General features: G+C 42.6%; 1 protein-coding gene across 1 annotated transcript in view; it reads right to left on the bottom strand.

The window, feature by feature from the left end:
* Positions 1-16,787, bottom strand: part of LOC121624306 (matrix metalloproteinase-16-like) — a 79,748-nt gene that overhangs the window by 54,799 nt on the left and 8,162 nt on the right. The window contains exons 2-4 of the mRNA XM_041961967.1: positions 7,143-7,291; positions 5,196-5,318; positions 27-331 (exon numbers count right to left, since the gene is read on the bottom strand). Coding sequence (XP_041817901.1) covers positions 27-331; positions 5,196-5,318; positions 7,143-7,291 — 577 coding nt within the window. The remainder of the gene's footprint in view (positions 1-26; positions 332-5,195; positions 5,319-7,142; positions 7,292-16,787) is intronic.

Below are 16,787 nucleotides of genomic sequence, written 5' to 3'. Positions count from 1 at the left end.
TCTCATGAGTACTAATGAACGCTTACCGTCATGGTTGGGGTTTCCCAGAGTCCACGGCTCATCTGAGTCAAAGTGTGTGTCGCCTCCTATTCCCGGCCCTGGAAAGTAGGCGTGTGCCAGGAAGCCGCCCTCGCCGTCAAACGGCGAGCTATCGCCATGGAAACCTGAAGCGAAGATAATGGTGATGTCCACGTCTTTCTTGGTCCTCTCCAGCTCGCTGTAGGGCACAGCCTCAAAGCGCAGCGGCGTCACATTTTGCCAAACGTCAAAGGCTCGCCGAATGGCATCGTGGGTCTCCTCCGCACCCACTTTAGGTGTCACGTTCTTTATGCTGCAGAGACACCAGCCAGAAAAGTTAGACAGGGAAAACACTAGAAGCCTTTCTAAACATTTCACACAGCCAGATCATTTTCTCTTATCATTATACCGCAGTGAGCCTCAAGTTGGCATTGCTCCTTCAACTGTCAGGATGAGCAAATCTATTGTAAATTGGTCTGATAAGACTCTCGGGTTCTCCACGCATTTGGTAAAGCAAACACACCTACGACTAGCTCACTCTGCTGGATGTCCACACAGAGGAAAAATGAAAGATTAGAATCTAATCAGGCAACGTAAACAGCCTCCAGCTCCTCTGAATCATGAGATATGGTGGAATAGAAAACAATACAGTCAGTTTAATTGAACAGTTACCAACACAAGGGCTGCAAAGGGAGGACACTTCAGCATGTCAATCTACATGATCACACTATGCCAAAAAAAAAAAAATCTGTCACTATCACTGTTTTCCCTGCATGCTGCCATTTCACGCTCATCGTGTTCGCCAACAGAGAGCTAAATGGAGCGATTTGTGAGAGAAAACAGCTGAATCCTCCCCTGCCGGCTTCGAGTTGCTGCAGGTGTGGAAAGGATGGGACAATTTCCTGCCTCTGGAATTTATTTTCTAATTAAGGATTATCAACAGCCCACTGCCTGCTGAGAGCCCCAGTCTGGTTTGGGCAATCAGAAAAACCTCTCTCCTCTTCATTTGCTCCAAAAATATCTCAGTGTCACGCTCTATTAAAATTTGGCTCCTCTCTCGGGATAGACGGATAGGTATAGTTTACATCATCCAACTTAGACGCTCGTAAACACACAATACTCGGTGCCTTCTTATGCCCGCAGTGCAGCATCGGAGTTAGGTGGAAAGTTGGTTGGCTTGTGTTCAGTTGATAAGTTTAATGTTGCAGTGTGCAGCACTCTGCCAATTTCGTTTTTAAGGTCTTCGTGCTCAGGTGTTTCATGTTGTTTCAGGAATTCCCTTTTTTTTCCTCCCATCCATCCTGTTTCCTTGGTGTACTCTCCTCAGCTCCTCTCCTTTGTTCCCCGTTCCATGTTACCTCTCCACAGCGTCTCTGTTTGGCTGTCAGGCTGCCATCTTCCATAATAAGAATAATATTTTCTAAATGTACTTCGTTTTTGACTGTTGCTCATCTTCGTCTGCATGATGTGTAGACTGCTGCAAGGCACATTTATATACTGCATATTAATATTTCATGTAAGCTCAGATTAATTATTGACTCAAACTCAGTGAAAAGGGAAGCATAAAGGATGGTTATGAAATATAAATAGAGTGCCACTGAATAGCCTGCGATGTTCATTTAAAATGTTGTAATTGCTTAGACTAAACCACCAACTGCTTCTGTTTCTCTATCTGCTCCTTCAAGAGTGACTTGCTGACAGCTGACTAACACTTCAGCAAAGTGTTGCTTTAATTATGCTCTAAGGTTTGGGGAAAACTTTCACTTTCAGCTAATGATTTTCGGTTTGACAGAGCTGAGAGGCCCCTAGACACACACTCGCAGGTATTATGAAGAAGTGGAATATATGCCATTTTAAAAGACAAGTTTACAAAAACAAACCATCAGAAATGTATTGGTTGAAAAGGAGCAGGGAGCTTTTGGTGGCAGTGAGCAGTTTTCAGTGTAGCAGGTTGAGCAAAGATGAAAGAGGACCTGGAGGAATGAATTTAACTGGTCTCTGTAGTTTGCCAATCACCAATAGACCTCAAAGCAGAAGAAACAAAACCAGAGACAACTAGGGAGGGGTCTTCAGGAATTTTCTTGACAGCAGAAACAGCTTCTTCAGCTGATCAGTTACGCGACTGAAATGTTCGCTGTTTCCATCTCTCAGAGTTGGTACCGCTACACTAAATCGACAGATGAGCAGATATTCTGACATGAACATATGAATTGCATCTCTAGCTCGCGCTCAAAATGTTTTCAGACTGTGCTGTGTCATTTTTCCATTTTTCAGATGCAGAGTTGATCAGCTGGGACCCCGTCATAATCAACAGGGCCACGAGCTGAAAGCAACAACAACCCTGCTTTGATGGCTTGTTGTTGATTGTGATCAGATTTGTCATAAGGGACATAAATTGTGATGAATAACTGGTTGAAAATTGCGTGGCCTCAATTGCCAGACAATAAGTGCTAGTAAATGCTCACATGTCAAGATTTGCAAGTACTCTTGAATTACAGAAACAATCTTGGGCATTAATTGAACGGGTGTGCAGTGGTTGGCTGTGGTGTAAGCAGTGCCCCCTTGTTTTAGGCCACTTTTGGAGGCAAAACAAAATGTCTCTTTTGTCTTTTAGTGCTTATGAAGGGTGATAAACACAAGGAAAAAATTCTGCTTTCAAATCAAAGCCAGCTGATCCAGAGAGGGTCTACAAAAAGTACAAATGCTTTCACTTGGATTAAAAAGAAGAAAACAATTTGCAGCACAACAAGGGTTCTCCATGAGTGCATGTCCTTTTCCTGCTCTATCTGGAGTTACAATGAAAGGCCTTCCCAACAGCTGTGGCCTCTTGAGGAATAGAGCGATGTTTCCATTTGATTCTATTACCCATTTGCCTGTATGTGAGTCCTATTTTGAGGGCAAGATTGATACAGAGAGAAACACATGCAGGGAAAAGCTGCAAAACACATGGAAGGATCCCAACCTGCTCTGAAGCCAGATTAAATATTAAACGTCATGTGGTGAGGTGATAATGATGCCGGATGCAACTCATGTGCCATAATGGTACCTGCATGCAGGGAGAACAGTAGGGATGCCAAAGCTAATTAGTGCCTCCCAACAGCAAGTAGTGTATGTGGCTACATGGGCGCTACCACACAGAGAGGGCGCCCATGCATTTGTTATACTTTTCAAATGTCATCGATCTTCTTTAACGCTTATTTTTGGACTGGTCAGCTTATAGTTTGAGGAATAGAGAAGATGGAGAGAGACTGAAATGACCTCAGTCAAAGGCTGAAAACTGGATTCAAATCCAGAACTTTTCAGATGCACCTAATCCAACCGAGCCACTATCAGAACAATTACACATTCAATTATATTACTAAGTGTGGCGCACTCTTACTTCAGCTTCAAGAACAGAAGTGAAACAGCGCAGTATTTATTATTATTAATTGAGACAAAGATGCTGCCGATTGTTCCTCTTCCTTGATTTAATATGCATGCATCTGTTTGAAAGAACCAGAAGACAAAAGACATCAGCATCTCAATGTATACTTCAATAGCCAGTAAACACTCTGACAAGGTCAAAAAATAACTTCAGGTTCACATTACACTGGTAGAATAATGGGAGTAGCATACAACTGTGCATTAACTGTGAAATCAAAGTTGTTGCTGTGAGCTTCATTATTCTTTTGAAGTATAAAACAGTTGAAATCTTGTATTTTTGATAACATTTTGATTCTAACATCTGAAATGGCACTGAGTAATTGATATGGAAATGTGACACACAGACTCTTCTAAGGAGATTATGGCTCTCTCAATGATGTCTAACGTGTTACGTTCCCCAACTACCTCCACTGCACCAACTGGAGTAAAAAGGAGCAGCTGCAGGCACATCTGACTACTGACTGGAGGCTAGGCACACATCCCTGTGCAACACACACACATACATACATGCACACACATGAGCACATGCGCTCTCAAAATGCTCCTATCCTATTACATAACCCTAATCTGTCAGAGAGCACCCTCTGCTTTCTACTGGGGTTTCCTCCTCTCCTCCTCAGCTCATCCCTTTCACTCTGCAGCTGCTTCTCCTCCAGCACCCGCCCTCCACTGCTCTCTTTCCCTCCCGCCTCAACTCCACCTATCTACCCCTCCACTCTTCATCACACCTGCTCGTTTTCTTCTTTTCAAATGATGAACCAAGCACTAATGAAGCCCAATGCGTGATTATGGACAGCTCTGCCATCAGTGATATACAGCCCTACTTCAGCTGTAGGTTACTGACCCACGACTGTAGATTATATTCAGCATGTAATACTGCTCCGACATTTATCCTAAGGGCTGAGCAAAAAATAAAAAACAAGCCCACCTCTTAAGGATTATCCCATGAAACATGAAGCTGGAGGCAGGCAGCAGTATATTATGTAGAAAACATTACAGAATCTGGGCTAGCGACCTGACTAAATCAACAGAAATATTATATAACCGCAGCGTGTTGTCCTATACATTATTACTCATGTAGCTGCATGTCAGAAAATGTTCCTGTGAATTATGAAATCGGTGATGGGATCTCTGATGCATGCATGGTTCTTACATGTACACTTTTTTCCCATTTGCGCTTCATGTTCTGTTGACTGGTTCTTCTACAGTCTGTGGTTTGAAGAACATGGTCTGGCTTGTGCGTAATGGTTTGTCTTAAAATAATGTTCAACTTTGGTTTGGTACCACTCTGTCCATTATGTAAGTCCAAACACGGTTGATTGTGTTCATTAGTTGCTCCTTTGTTCCATAAGTGTGAATGGGGACATGCTGGCGCACAAAGGCTCACAGAAAGTAACCTGTACAGTCAAATGTTTTACAACAAGCTGCCACATCAAGGGTAGAAGACACAGGTTTTAAAAGAGGCAGATAGGGAGGATAAGAAAAGGTTCTTTTTCTGTCTCTCTGAAAGGAAAGTGTAACTCAATGAAAAGGTCAACGACACTGGTTAAGTCCTGAAGGTCTGTTTGTGTGAACATGCCTGTGTGTATCTGCATGTGCTCAGATCATAGTTATTTCGTAGTGGCTGTTGGCCCATACTGGATGAATCTAGTTGACTGGATGTCTGTGCATATCGGGGTGGTTATGGGAACTGGAGGAACGTCAAGGTTGACAAACTTGATCAACATAATCTTGAATATCTAAAAGCCACCCACCTGTATGTGATATGTTTGTGTTGCCACTTTTGTCCCGTAAGGGCGTACCGCCGTTTCCTGACACTGAATTTGGTTGCACCTCCTATCTGGTCAGGGACACCACATCTGGGCTTCTTCATCCACCTACAATAAAAATGAAGGAGGCAACCAGTCAACACTGAGGATATACTGATCATTCAGCTGTAGGTGTCATCAGGAGCATAATTTAAAAGTGATGTACCGTGATGACATGGTGACAAGAAACCTGTTCTGAGCTCTTTACACTTTGGAACAGAGGCAGATTTTACTGATGAGGCCTCTGTGCTTTTGTATGTAAAAGCAATTCCAATAGGTAAGTGTTGGCAGAAGACCAATGAGACATACAAAACACGCGTGATAATGTATGAATGCACCACACGTCATCACTGTTATTTAAAAATCTAAACACAGCACATGCAAATCCTCATAATTCCCACTGTACAACAGTGCATATTCATTCATGTATTACACACAAAGGACGCCTCACCTTATCGTGGTATCGCTACATCGACAAAGAGAAGCAGAGGAGGAGAGAGAAAAAAAAAACAGGCAAACTGTCAGCTTATCACATTTCAGTCTGTTTCAGCCCAGTGGTTGGACAGATGTTAGTCTGCATTCACACTGCTGGCCACCACATTGCCATGTTCCAGTCCAGTGGCCAATTTGAGCTCATTGCTATTTGTAGCGCGGATGGTATTTCAGTGTTGGTGGGGACAAATGTCAGTGAACACTGATTTTAGTTTAGATTTGCAGGTAAAATGATATCCGGTTAGAGCCTTGGGGTTATAACTGTAAAATCTGAGCTACAGTAGAACATACAGCTGTAAATACGAGTATTGCATATTGTCAGTTGTGTTTTATTTCTGATATCCTCACATAACTAAAATCACTTGCAATAGATTAGTTTAAATATACCTCTCACAAGCCTTGGGTGGGTTTACCCTCCACTACATCCATGTGTATGTAGGCCAGGCAATCAGAGAGACTCTTCTTGTCATTGTAGTTACAAATGAGTGAGTCAGTCCTCTAAACCCACCCCTGCTCATGGCTGCTGCATTCACTTCGGACTGATCGTACGTGGAGCAGCCAAACGCTGAGCCTGTTCTACGCTCTCTTCTACTGAGTATTATTACTTTGACATTTTGCAGCCTTTCATCTGACAACGGAGGTGTTCTCTCTGTAAAGGGCTCCTTTGATCGACTTAAAATGCCCCACTTAATCTGGGTCAGGGTAACTTTGTGTCTGGCAAAATGACTCTGTTCGCCTCCAGAATGCAAAACAAGGGATGGATGAGAGACTCGTCGGGCATTTGTCCCCCATTTTGAGGATGTCTAGACCAATTTGAGAGTCTTAAAGGTCCAGTGTGTAGGACTCAGTGACATCCGGCGGTGAGGAAGCAGATTGTGACCTGCTGAATACTCCTCGCCTCTCCCTCCCTGATGGTGGCTGGTAAACATGTGAAAAACACAACAGGCCCTCTCCCTTTTCAGGTGTTTATACACTAATGAAAACATAATTAGGAATGAAATATGACGTTTCTGCAAATAAAACCCCCTAAATCCTACACACTGGTGGCTGTAACAACCGTAGCAACATTTTTTAACCATTCCTAATCACTTCACTACATGTAGTTCACTCCACTTAAAATATCATCTATGCATCAATCCAGCATCTTTTGGCTGTTCTTGGTATTTCACTGAAAACCTATGAACTTGAATAAACAAGAAATGAACATTTACACTACTAAATTAAACATTGCTGCTGCTTTGTCATAACATTCAACTCCTAAAATAGGCCACATGTGGAACTGGCCATGACTTCGCTTCTGTTCAAATTTTTATAAAGAGGAAACACATCATAAACACAGCTCAGCACTCAAAGTCCCATATTGTGCATCTTTAGAGGTATTTTTAAAGGAGTGCGGCTCACTCTATAGTGTTGCTGTCCAGGGTCCCTGTGACATTGAGGCCGTAGCGGCGCTGCATGGCAGCAATAGCGGACTGCATGACTCGAGCAGAACGCAGCACTGACATTCTGGGGTCTGCAGAAGGGAGGTAACCATACCTCTGGAGCCATGCCTGTGGACAAACACATGCAGAGAGAGAGAGAAGCAGATAATTAGCTTAGCTTAGTATAAAACAGGTCTTTCCAAAGCTAACAGAATCTACACAGGAGCTACATAAATATTTAGCACTCGGACATGAGAGTGGTATCAATCTTCTTAGCTAACTCCCAGCAAGACAGCAAATTAGCATATTTCTAAAATGTTGAACTATACTTTTAATACCTGCCCTGGAGTCCACACCTGGTTCAGCAGAGCAGCACAGGGCTAACAGTAGTAAGTGTTCCCATGTTGCCAGCTGTAAACTTATCGTATTTGAGCAGTAAAAGCCCTTTAAGCAGACAATATACTCAGTGAAATCGAAAATATTTTCCTGCTTGACGTGAACTCGTGAACGTGAACACTGTTAAATGTCATCAAGGTACTGCATAATAAAAAGATCAGAAAATAACAGATCTTAAGTAACAGAGCAGGCACGTTTTTCAAGACGTTTTGGTCAGGAAAGGAGCACAAGTAGAAAGAGAGATCTCTCTATGCAAGTTTAAAGTGCACAATGTCATCTGTTATCATGTCATTTGGCTTGTCAGGGAAAAGCTTTGGCGGAATAGAGCTTTCAGTGTCCCTATAAAACGCTGCCAGAGGGAATCACAGCTCAGATCTTCGGACCAGAGAGAAGAGGGGGGATCGGCTGGGCTTTCCCACAGAAGAGGATTTAGGGATTTGGATGGTCCCGGTCTCTCTGTATTCTCTCTGTCTTCATCATAAAAATAGTAAACACATTTCTTCAACTGCTGCATTTAGCAACACAAAGCCACCCAACCAATAAAAAGAAAATTAAACCAATAAAAAATTAATTGTATTGTTTGAAGTGTAGGGAACCAACACAACACAAAAACACTGGCCTGGACTCATAAAGACCCAGTGAAGTCTGAACTGCCAGGCTGCGTATTTGCCTCAAACCTTTTCTACTCTTCATTCAGCAGCGCTGCGCTGTGAAACGTGAGCGCTATTCTCATACACAGTGTTGTCGAGCTGCTTCAGTCATTATGGAGGCTTGCTGCTCAGGACAGCATACGCACTGAGAATTAAATTCACTACACAAAGAGGGAAGCATGGTGCGAGAGCCAGTGAGGAGAAAGCAATAAAAGGCAAGCCATTATTCAACAATGGAACAACTGTGTGTCTACAGCTTTTGTCACTGTGAGCGAGTCTCGTGTCAGCAGCAACAATGAGCTCTTCAGAAACTCTCTGGATGGCTGTTTGCACATATTTAAAAAACAGGGACAGAAAAGATGCCTGTTACAACAGGAAAAGATGGCAATCCTTGTGATTTTTGGTTGCGGTAGACGAACAGTCACGTTATTCTTGGGGACTGTCAGTAGTAAATAACATTTCATTTCTGGCAGTGTCTACATATACTAGAGGGAAGGAATGAGGAAATGGTTAGCTTAGCTTAGCATAAAGACTGGGAGCAGGGGATAAAATGGTGGCGCTGTTCAAAAATAATATCTGCCCAACAGCACCTTTAAAGCTCACAAATTCAGATCCAGTTATCTTCTTTGTTTAATGTGGACAAAAACCAAACTGTAAGAACAAAGAATGATGTGCTAGACTATTTCCTGTCCAGGACATAACCATGAAACCACAAAAACCTCTGTTTTTCTCTGGATTTAACAGGTGCTGGTAAGCAGATTCGGTCCCGCTTGTCAGAGCCAGGTTCACCGTTTCCTCCTGTTTTCAGTCTTTGTGCTAAGCTAAGCCAACCGGCTGCTGGCTCCAGCTTCATTTTTGTTGCACAGATATGGTGTGTGGTGTCAAACTTCTCATCAAACTCTCATCTGAACAAGAGAGATGAAAAATAATTGTAATCTGGAAAAGAGAAAAATTAGGATTGGTCCCAATAGCTTCCTATAATATCCAAGAAATCAAGTGGTACGTAACTGCAATGTCATTAAAAAGGTTCCTGGAAAGGACTAAATAATGGTACTAATGGCAGGTACATGACGGCAGTTAGGGAGACGGTGTTCAACTTTCAATTAATTCATTCCAACTAAGTAGTAGTGGACCCTAATTCCCTGTGGTACCAAATTACATGATAATCAAATTCTACACCAAACTGAATCTTGTATCACAGCAGATATAACAGAAAGAACACCAAATGCACTCATACATAAATCTTTCAGGCTTCCATCAAAAGGGATAAAGAGAGAGGAACCTACAGTATCTAAGCCAGACTTCCTCTTTCTAGCTTATCTGTGCTGTGACTGGCACACTGACAAATCCCTGCTGCTCTGCCTGCCTCCTACCTGTCCCCTGAGGACTACAGGTAGGCACATGCACAGATTCACACTCTGCCGCATCGGCTTATCATGCACAACTCTCATCACTGTGGCAGATGTCAAAATGTTATGCACGTGTCATGATTCACATTTCTTCGCACCTTTCTGCACACTCCGGCCTCTTTGTCATATGTCATTTTTTTCCTCCACCTGTTCACTCCCTCATTTTCTTTCATTTTCCATCTTTCTCTGCTGGGTGCTCTGGTCTATTTCATGGATTTCCCCACTGCCTCTCTTTTTCTATTCCCCCCCCCCCCCCCCCACCTCCTCCTCTCGCACTCAATGAGCAATGAGTGGGTGATAACGTTATGATGTGTGTCAGATGTGTGCATGGGTGAGATTTCCATTCGTCTGCTCAAGTACTGAAACTACAGATCTGAAATCTGACACACACGCAAACACACACACAGTATGCACAAGCTTTTGGCAAAGACGGACACACATTCATGAGACAATCGCAAAGAAGCTGTACACACAAGGACGCCGACACACACACAGTGATGCCTGATGGCACTGACAGAGGGCTCAGCCATGAAAAAACATGACAAAAATCACTACATAATGCTTCAGTATCGCCACACATGCTGCACACACATATTCAAACACAAACAAGCAAATCTCTCTCCAGAACACACTCACGGGCACAGTTGTGATCTGGCATGGTGTGATAATCTGGTTTGGTAGAGCCATAATGTATGAGTTAAATTCAGGATTTATAAGGCTGAAAGTAAGGTTCAGAAAGCAGAAACTATGATTTAGGTTTGAAAAGCACAAATGATTGATTGAGCCTCTGTAGCACTCTGCCAAGTCTGGTCTGAGCTACTTTCCCCCCACAGTTTCATATCTTTCCCCTGTTAAAAAGTGTCATAAATACCAGCATGCAAAGCTGAAAGGCCACGTTTTAATCGTGTGCTGAATCTCGGAGAGGGGAGGACCACACATTTCAAATAGACAGCAGTTATTCTTATTCTTAACTTCCCAAATCAAGTTCCAAATCTTCAGCTTTATGATTGTTAATTTGATTATACCTCGCACAACCTTTACATTACATATTCACACTCTATTACAGGCATGCTTAACGATCATCTTCATGGCCCCATTATGAAGCTTGAGTCATTCAAATCCCATTAACCAGCGGGTATCACAAGCATCACACAGGCTGTAAGATCTTCTCTCTGCTATGCTTCATGTTTGCTTTTCCCACATCTCCTCTCTGCCATGTCTCTCTCTACTGCCCTTCCTTTTCCTCCTAATGTCTACTTTCCTCCGTCTTGTCCTGTAATCATCTCTGTCCCTCCCTCGCATCTCCTCTCTGACATCGGAGCTTTTTCAGTGTAACCACGTTTGGCTCTGTCCTATAACCACTGACCCAGTGAAAACCGTGCTGCTTTTAAGGCGAAAGAGGAAAAAAACAAAAAACATATCGATGAAAAAGTACACAGTTCAGACGTGGCACTGCATATTTAGTCAAACTAAAATCTAAACGCTGTGGGGCTGTCTTTCCCCTGCAGCCTTAGAATACTGTATGACCTGATTGTGCCGGCAGAGAAGCTTCAGCACAGACAAAAGCATACAGAAACTTTGTCCTGATTTAAAATGAATTTGCATTCATAGTTGCACCATTGCTGTATATTCATAAATGTATGTACAGATTTTTAGCTGTTTCCTTCTAGAAATAAGTGTGCATGAAATGCTGAAAAAAAAAAAAAAATCAAATATAAGTTTAAGTGACCATTATATTGAGAATATTCCCAGGGCTTTACCTTGATGTCTTTTTACTTGCAAAACCTGGGAGTTTCTGGTCTACTGCTGCCTCGATCAGGTACTTCATTTGTGTGACTTTGATGTTTGAAAGGGTCATTTTGGATTCACTGAAATCACAAAATAACATCTTTTCTGACAGCAAGGCAAAGCGGTGAAAATATTCTAAATATAGCAGACAAACTTCTTATGACTAAACTGACAATAATTTGAGGTGGGCCTTTTTCAGGGGGGGTAAAATATGCCTTGCTGCCGCCCCCGTCCACAGCAGTACACTGCATAGCTTCCTACACCTGTGCTGCTTCTACAGACATGGGGCGTGCCGACAGCCATCTACTGCAGGTAATACACTGACTGTAGATAAGTAATTCATACAAGCCAACTTCAAAAAACCTGAACTGGCCCTTTAAGTGGGGCGGTGTGACGTGTTTGCTTCCAGACCACAGTGCCATTATCAGATATAGAAATGTATTAAAAGAGGCAACAGAGAAAGAGAAAGCTCAGAAATGTCCGTCAGTCAGACACTGACAGGATATTGAATGGTGTGTGTGTGTGTGTGTGTGTGTATGTGTGTGTGTGTGTCTGCATGCAGCAGGTGAGGGGTTGCTCAGTGTCCCATACGAAAATGAGATGGACAGACAAAGAGATGACAGGGAAGGTGTAGCTGTCAGAGCAGCCATTACTTTCATTTAAACTTTGTACAATCACAGCAGCCAGAGTCAGCTGACTCATTCTGGGCACTGTCTTGGTCTCTCTTTGGCAACATTTTGCAGATTAAACAAAATGTGGCTGCTGATCCTGAATGATAAACGTCATTAGTACTTTTTGATTGAATATGATTATATGCTTAAAGGAGAATTCTAACATTTAGAATTGCGCTTCACTAAAGTTGGGAGACTTTTTGACCTGACTTTTAGTCCTGAGAGTGGGTCAAGGTACAAAAACACCACATCCTACATATCCCACAATGCAACCAATAGGCACATTTTTGTTAAACCTCTCCTCTTTGACGCTTCTGTGCATCTAACCTAGAACAACCATTCTTGTTCAGTCAAACATTCAATATCTCTGCGACACTGATCTCAGATCACTTCAAGACGTAAGCCCACAGCAGCAGCTTTGCTACTCCTCACATTCTCTTACAAGCTTGTGTTTTACCTCAGTGCATCAGTCACACAGAAACCTTTCAACACGAGAAGCTGCCACAGTTGCACTTCCAGAGTCAAAATCCACACCCTCAAGCTGCAAGTTCAAATATATTAAGACTGCAGCAATGTTAGTATAGTATGACAATAACTTCTTTTGGGAAGAAGCAAAAAAGGTGATCATAAGAGAGTGAAGGGTCTGTGATGTTGAGCTTCTTACAGCAGATATTTTCCACTGCCTACAATACAGCACACAACGGACTGCAGGCATCTCCCACTGTTTCACTACTTCCACGATAGATGACCCATCTTCTGTTCATACAAGAGAGAAGAGTCGATCCTAAAACTGTGTTTTGCTGAATCAGCACTGAGCTCTGTTGCTTTTTCTACCTTTCACACTGCTGTCTGTCCTTGTGTCTTTCTTTATCCTCCCTCTCTGCTGGCCTCTTCTCATTCTCATTGATTCACTCTTTTTCTCTGTGATCTATGGCTCCCGCTGTTCAGCCAATGTAGGGAGTTCTGAGAGCAGGAGGCTCCAGCTCGACAGCCTCCTTATTCAATAAGACAGAAATTCCTCCCAGTCCTCTCTCTGCAAAAGGATAACGAGGCAGCTTGTAAGCATAGACGGTGCCTTTCAATAGAGCTGCAATTTGGACTCCTTGTTGTAATAATAACGACTCAGAATGGTAACCATACTTCATCTAGTGCTGCATTGCAAGTGGCTCACTGGTCTACCAGAGTTCACAGTAATAGTACTGCAAATAGAGCTAAAGGTAAAATATGAGAGGAACTACAACGTCATCTGGGCACAGTCATCATTTTGAGCAGATCATAACGAGGAGAAAAGCCTCATGAATTGTTAATGAGAGGATATTAAGATGAATGTTCACATCAGTAGCTCGGTTCTCTGGATCAAAGCAGAAAATGATACATTGGTGCATTTACGTTCTTGTCCATTTAAAGTTGACATACTGTCTTCAGCCAAAACAAAAAAAAAAAAAAACACCACACATTAGCTGACTGGGAATCTCTTTCTCTGTATTTAAGCCATGAAAGCTGAGCTAAGAAAGAAATAGTTGGATAGGAGCATTAAAGGATTAATTGTACATTTGGAAAATTACTCACACTCTTGCAAGAGCTAGGTGAGAAGATTGATGCCACACTCTTGCATGGCTGTTAAATATGTAGCTACAGCCATCATTTAGCTAATTTTAGCTAAGCACACAGCCTACAGTAAAAGCAGACCTAAGCTAAGCTAAGCTAACCCAATGCAGAAAATGACACGCACATTTACCAAAATGTTAATCCATGCCTTTAGGAATGAAACTGAACAGAAAATAAGAAATAGCCACTGGAAACAGGCTACAGATGACACGTCTCACAGTCATAAACATGTTGGGGGGAAACACGTGTCGCTGTTGGATAAAAATGATTTCACAAATCAGTAATAATTTAGGTGTGTAGGTTTGATCCATTCACTCAACTCTAAGCCACATCATGATGCAGCTGAATCAAAGCAGCCAACTGCGAACACATCACGAAACAAAAATAAGTCTCTCGTGTGTAATCTAATAATTGCACTGTTAGAAAAAAGCGAGTGTTCCGGAAAGAACGGAGTGCCATAATGAGGTTAAACTGCTCCAGAAATCGAGGCCCTCTTGAAGTGCAAAGATAAGGAGTCCACCACCATGCCCTGATGAAGGCTAAAATGTCTGAAATGCATCAGTGCCTATTTTGGGTTCTCCACACTTGATTTCACTCCACTTTGAAGTAGATTTCTCTCATGCTGCTGATGCAGGAAGAGCCCGGCCTCACCTCTCTCTCCTCCACACACTTCTTCACACAGAGCACATTTCATTTTCACCTTTGTTACACTACGAAAATAACAGTCTGGTGTTCAAAATCTTGGCCCACACATCTTCCCTAAAAAAGACACGTGCGCTTATACATTTATACATTTATCCAACCATAGCTGTATGAGACCTGTCAGGAGAGAGACTAACCCAGGAACAGACGCAGCAAAGTCATCTCAGGTAAACTCAGACTCTACTACAGACGTCACACTTCAGGAGAGCAGCGCTACGGTACTGGAGTGACTCAGAGCGCTTGTCCTCATCCAGATGCTTCACACAAGCACTGAACTGAGGTGAACCCGGAGCGTTCATGTCCTCAGACCGCCTCTCAACCAGCCGGCTTGGCCCGCTACCTGACGAACAGAAGGCAGGCCAATTAGCCGATGGGTGCCATCAAAAGGCCAACCTGCAAGGCGATGGAATCACTCCATTATGGATGAGACGTGCCTCAGGAAGCCGTGTCGGCATTGAAACGAGCCAACGGCGTGCTGTGGCTTCTGATAGTGACGTTTGTGACTGATCAGCTGATAGGGGCTCAGTCTCCTCAGGTTGCAGAGACAGCACATGCACATGTGCATTGACGGTGTCACACCGTGGTGAGGTTTGTCTCGTCTTGGGGTTTTTGTCTAGTTATTTCCTGTTTTATTTTGAAAGCCTAACTCTCCTCTCATTTCAGAGCACTTGCCCATCCTCCTGTGTCATCGGTGTGTCCGTCCTGATTACCCATTGTTTCCACCTGTTCCTGATTACCCTCCATGTGTTAAATAGTCTGTGTCTCCCTTGTCTTGTGCCAGTGTGTCTTAGTCTGACAGCCGATTCACCCGTGCCCGTCTTTGTCCCGTTCCCATAGTCACAGCATCTCGTCCACGTGTTCCTTTGTCCTCTTCGTGAGTGTTTTTGTTTGTAAAGTTTAGTAGTTCAGATTTTGACTTTTTCCGTTTTTATTAGCTAACACGTTTTGTAGTCCTCATTAACAGAGTTTTTTGTTTGTTAGACTTTTCATACTTAGCGTAAGTATTCCTCTGTTTTTTAAGAGCGACTTTTATTTCGATAGATCTTCTAGTCAGGTTTTGTTTTATGTTAGTCTGTTGTGTTCTTCCTCCCTCGGGAGCGATTTCAGTTTGTAGCAGTATATTTTGTGTTAGTTTTAATTTATACACATACATATATATATATATATATATATATAATTTCATAGCTCCTTGTTCCTTTGCTCATCGAAGAGGTTTGGAATTACGTGCTAATAAAAGCTGTGATCATTTAAAGTCTCTGCATCTGAGTCCTAATTGTGTGCGGGCCTGACACACGGTCCATGGCAAGTTGTGAACATGAATGTTTAGCTTTAGTCTGACAGTGAGGGTCTACTTTTGACATTACTGCAACTTTAAAAAGGCTGAATATTTCATGAGAAGTATGAAAACTGGGGCGAGATCAAGTGATTTAGGTTTAAAGAAATGGCCACGGCTTTAATATGTTAGTGTCACAGACATTAAGTCCTTTTTTGGAAAATTTTGCCATAAATTGGGTCTCAAAAGAAACTTTGAGAAACCGAGAGGCCTATAATTCCTTTGATTCAGTCAAATCTTAAGTTCATGCATCATTTTCTGTGACAGTGCCTGGAATCACACGTTATTTCTTAAGTTTTTGCAACATTTTCTGTCACTCACCCTGGGTCCTGTGACACACACTGCAAAACTGGAGGTAATTAGGTTCAGGCCGTTCTTTAACACCTCTTCATTTGTGCTTTTGATCAGAGCAGGTTTGTCACAGACGTCAATGAGAGTAAAGCGTGTTTACAAGCATTTGCTACTCAGAGAAGGTTTAAAGGCAGAATGGGACAGATGAGATAAACTGCACCTCGTATATTTAACAGTATTACTCACCCTGAGTACACATAGTATTTCTGAATGTTTGTAAGAGTTCATATATACTTACACACACACACACACACACACACACACACACACACACACACACACACACACACACACTGTATGCAACAGCAACATTAGTAACGCCATAGTGCATCTGGCTTCTACTTTAGCTGTTTAGCCTCTTTTGTCTCCAAATCTACCAAACAAATAGGTAACATATTATGTATTTGTTTTAAAATCATAGTATGAGCATCTTCACACATTTTCTTTCTTGTATCTGGTATAGTCAAACTAACAGTAAGCGTCGGCTATTTTGGGAATGGTAACTTCAACTCCAGGATAATGTTTCACATTAATTCAGCAGATACGGCGCTCCCAATTGCGAGCCATATGCCACTCGGTGCAATCTCACAAATGTCAAGTGACACAGCTGTGTGACAGGTGATGTGTTGGCAGGACAGAAACGCTGCCTTAAATCTGCCTGTAGGCTGCAAAATGCCAACAAGTTCCTCGGCTATGAGCAACTTCCTGTCAGTGCTC

Source organism: Chelmon rostratus, chromosome 20 (assembly GCF_017976325.1).
Source record: "Chelmon rostratus isolate fCheRos1 chromosome 20, fCheRos1.pri, whole genome shotgun sequence".
Lineage (NCBI taxonomy): Eukaryota > Metazoa > Chordata > Actinopteri > Chaetodontiformes > Chaetodontidae > Chelmon > Chelmon rostratus.
This window is presented reverse-complemented; position numbering and strand designations above follow the sequence as displayed.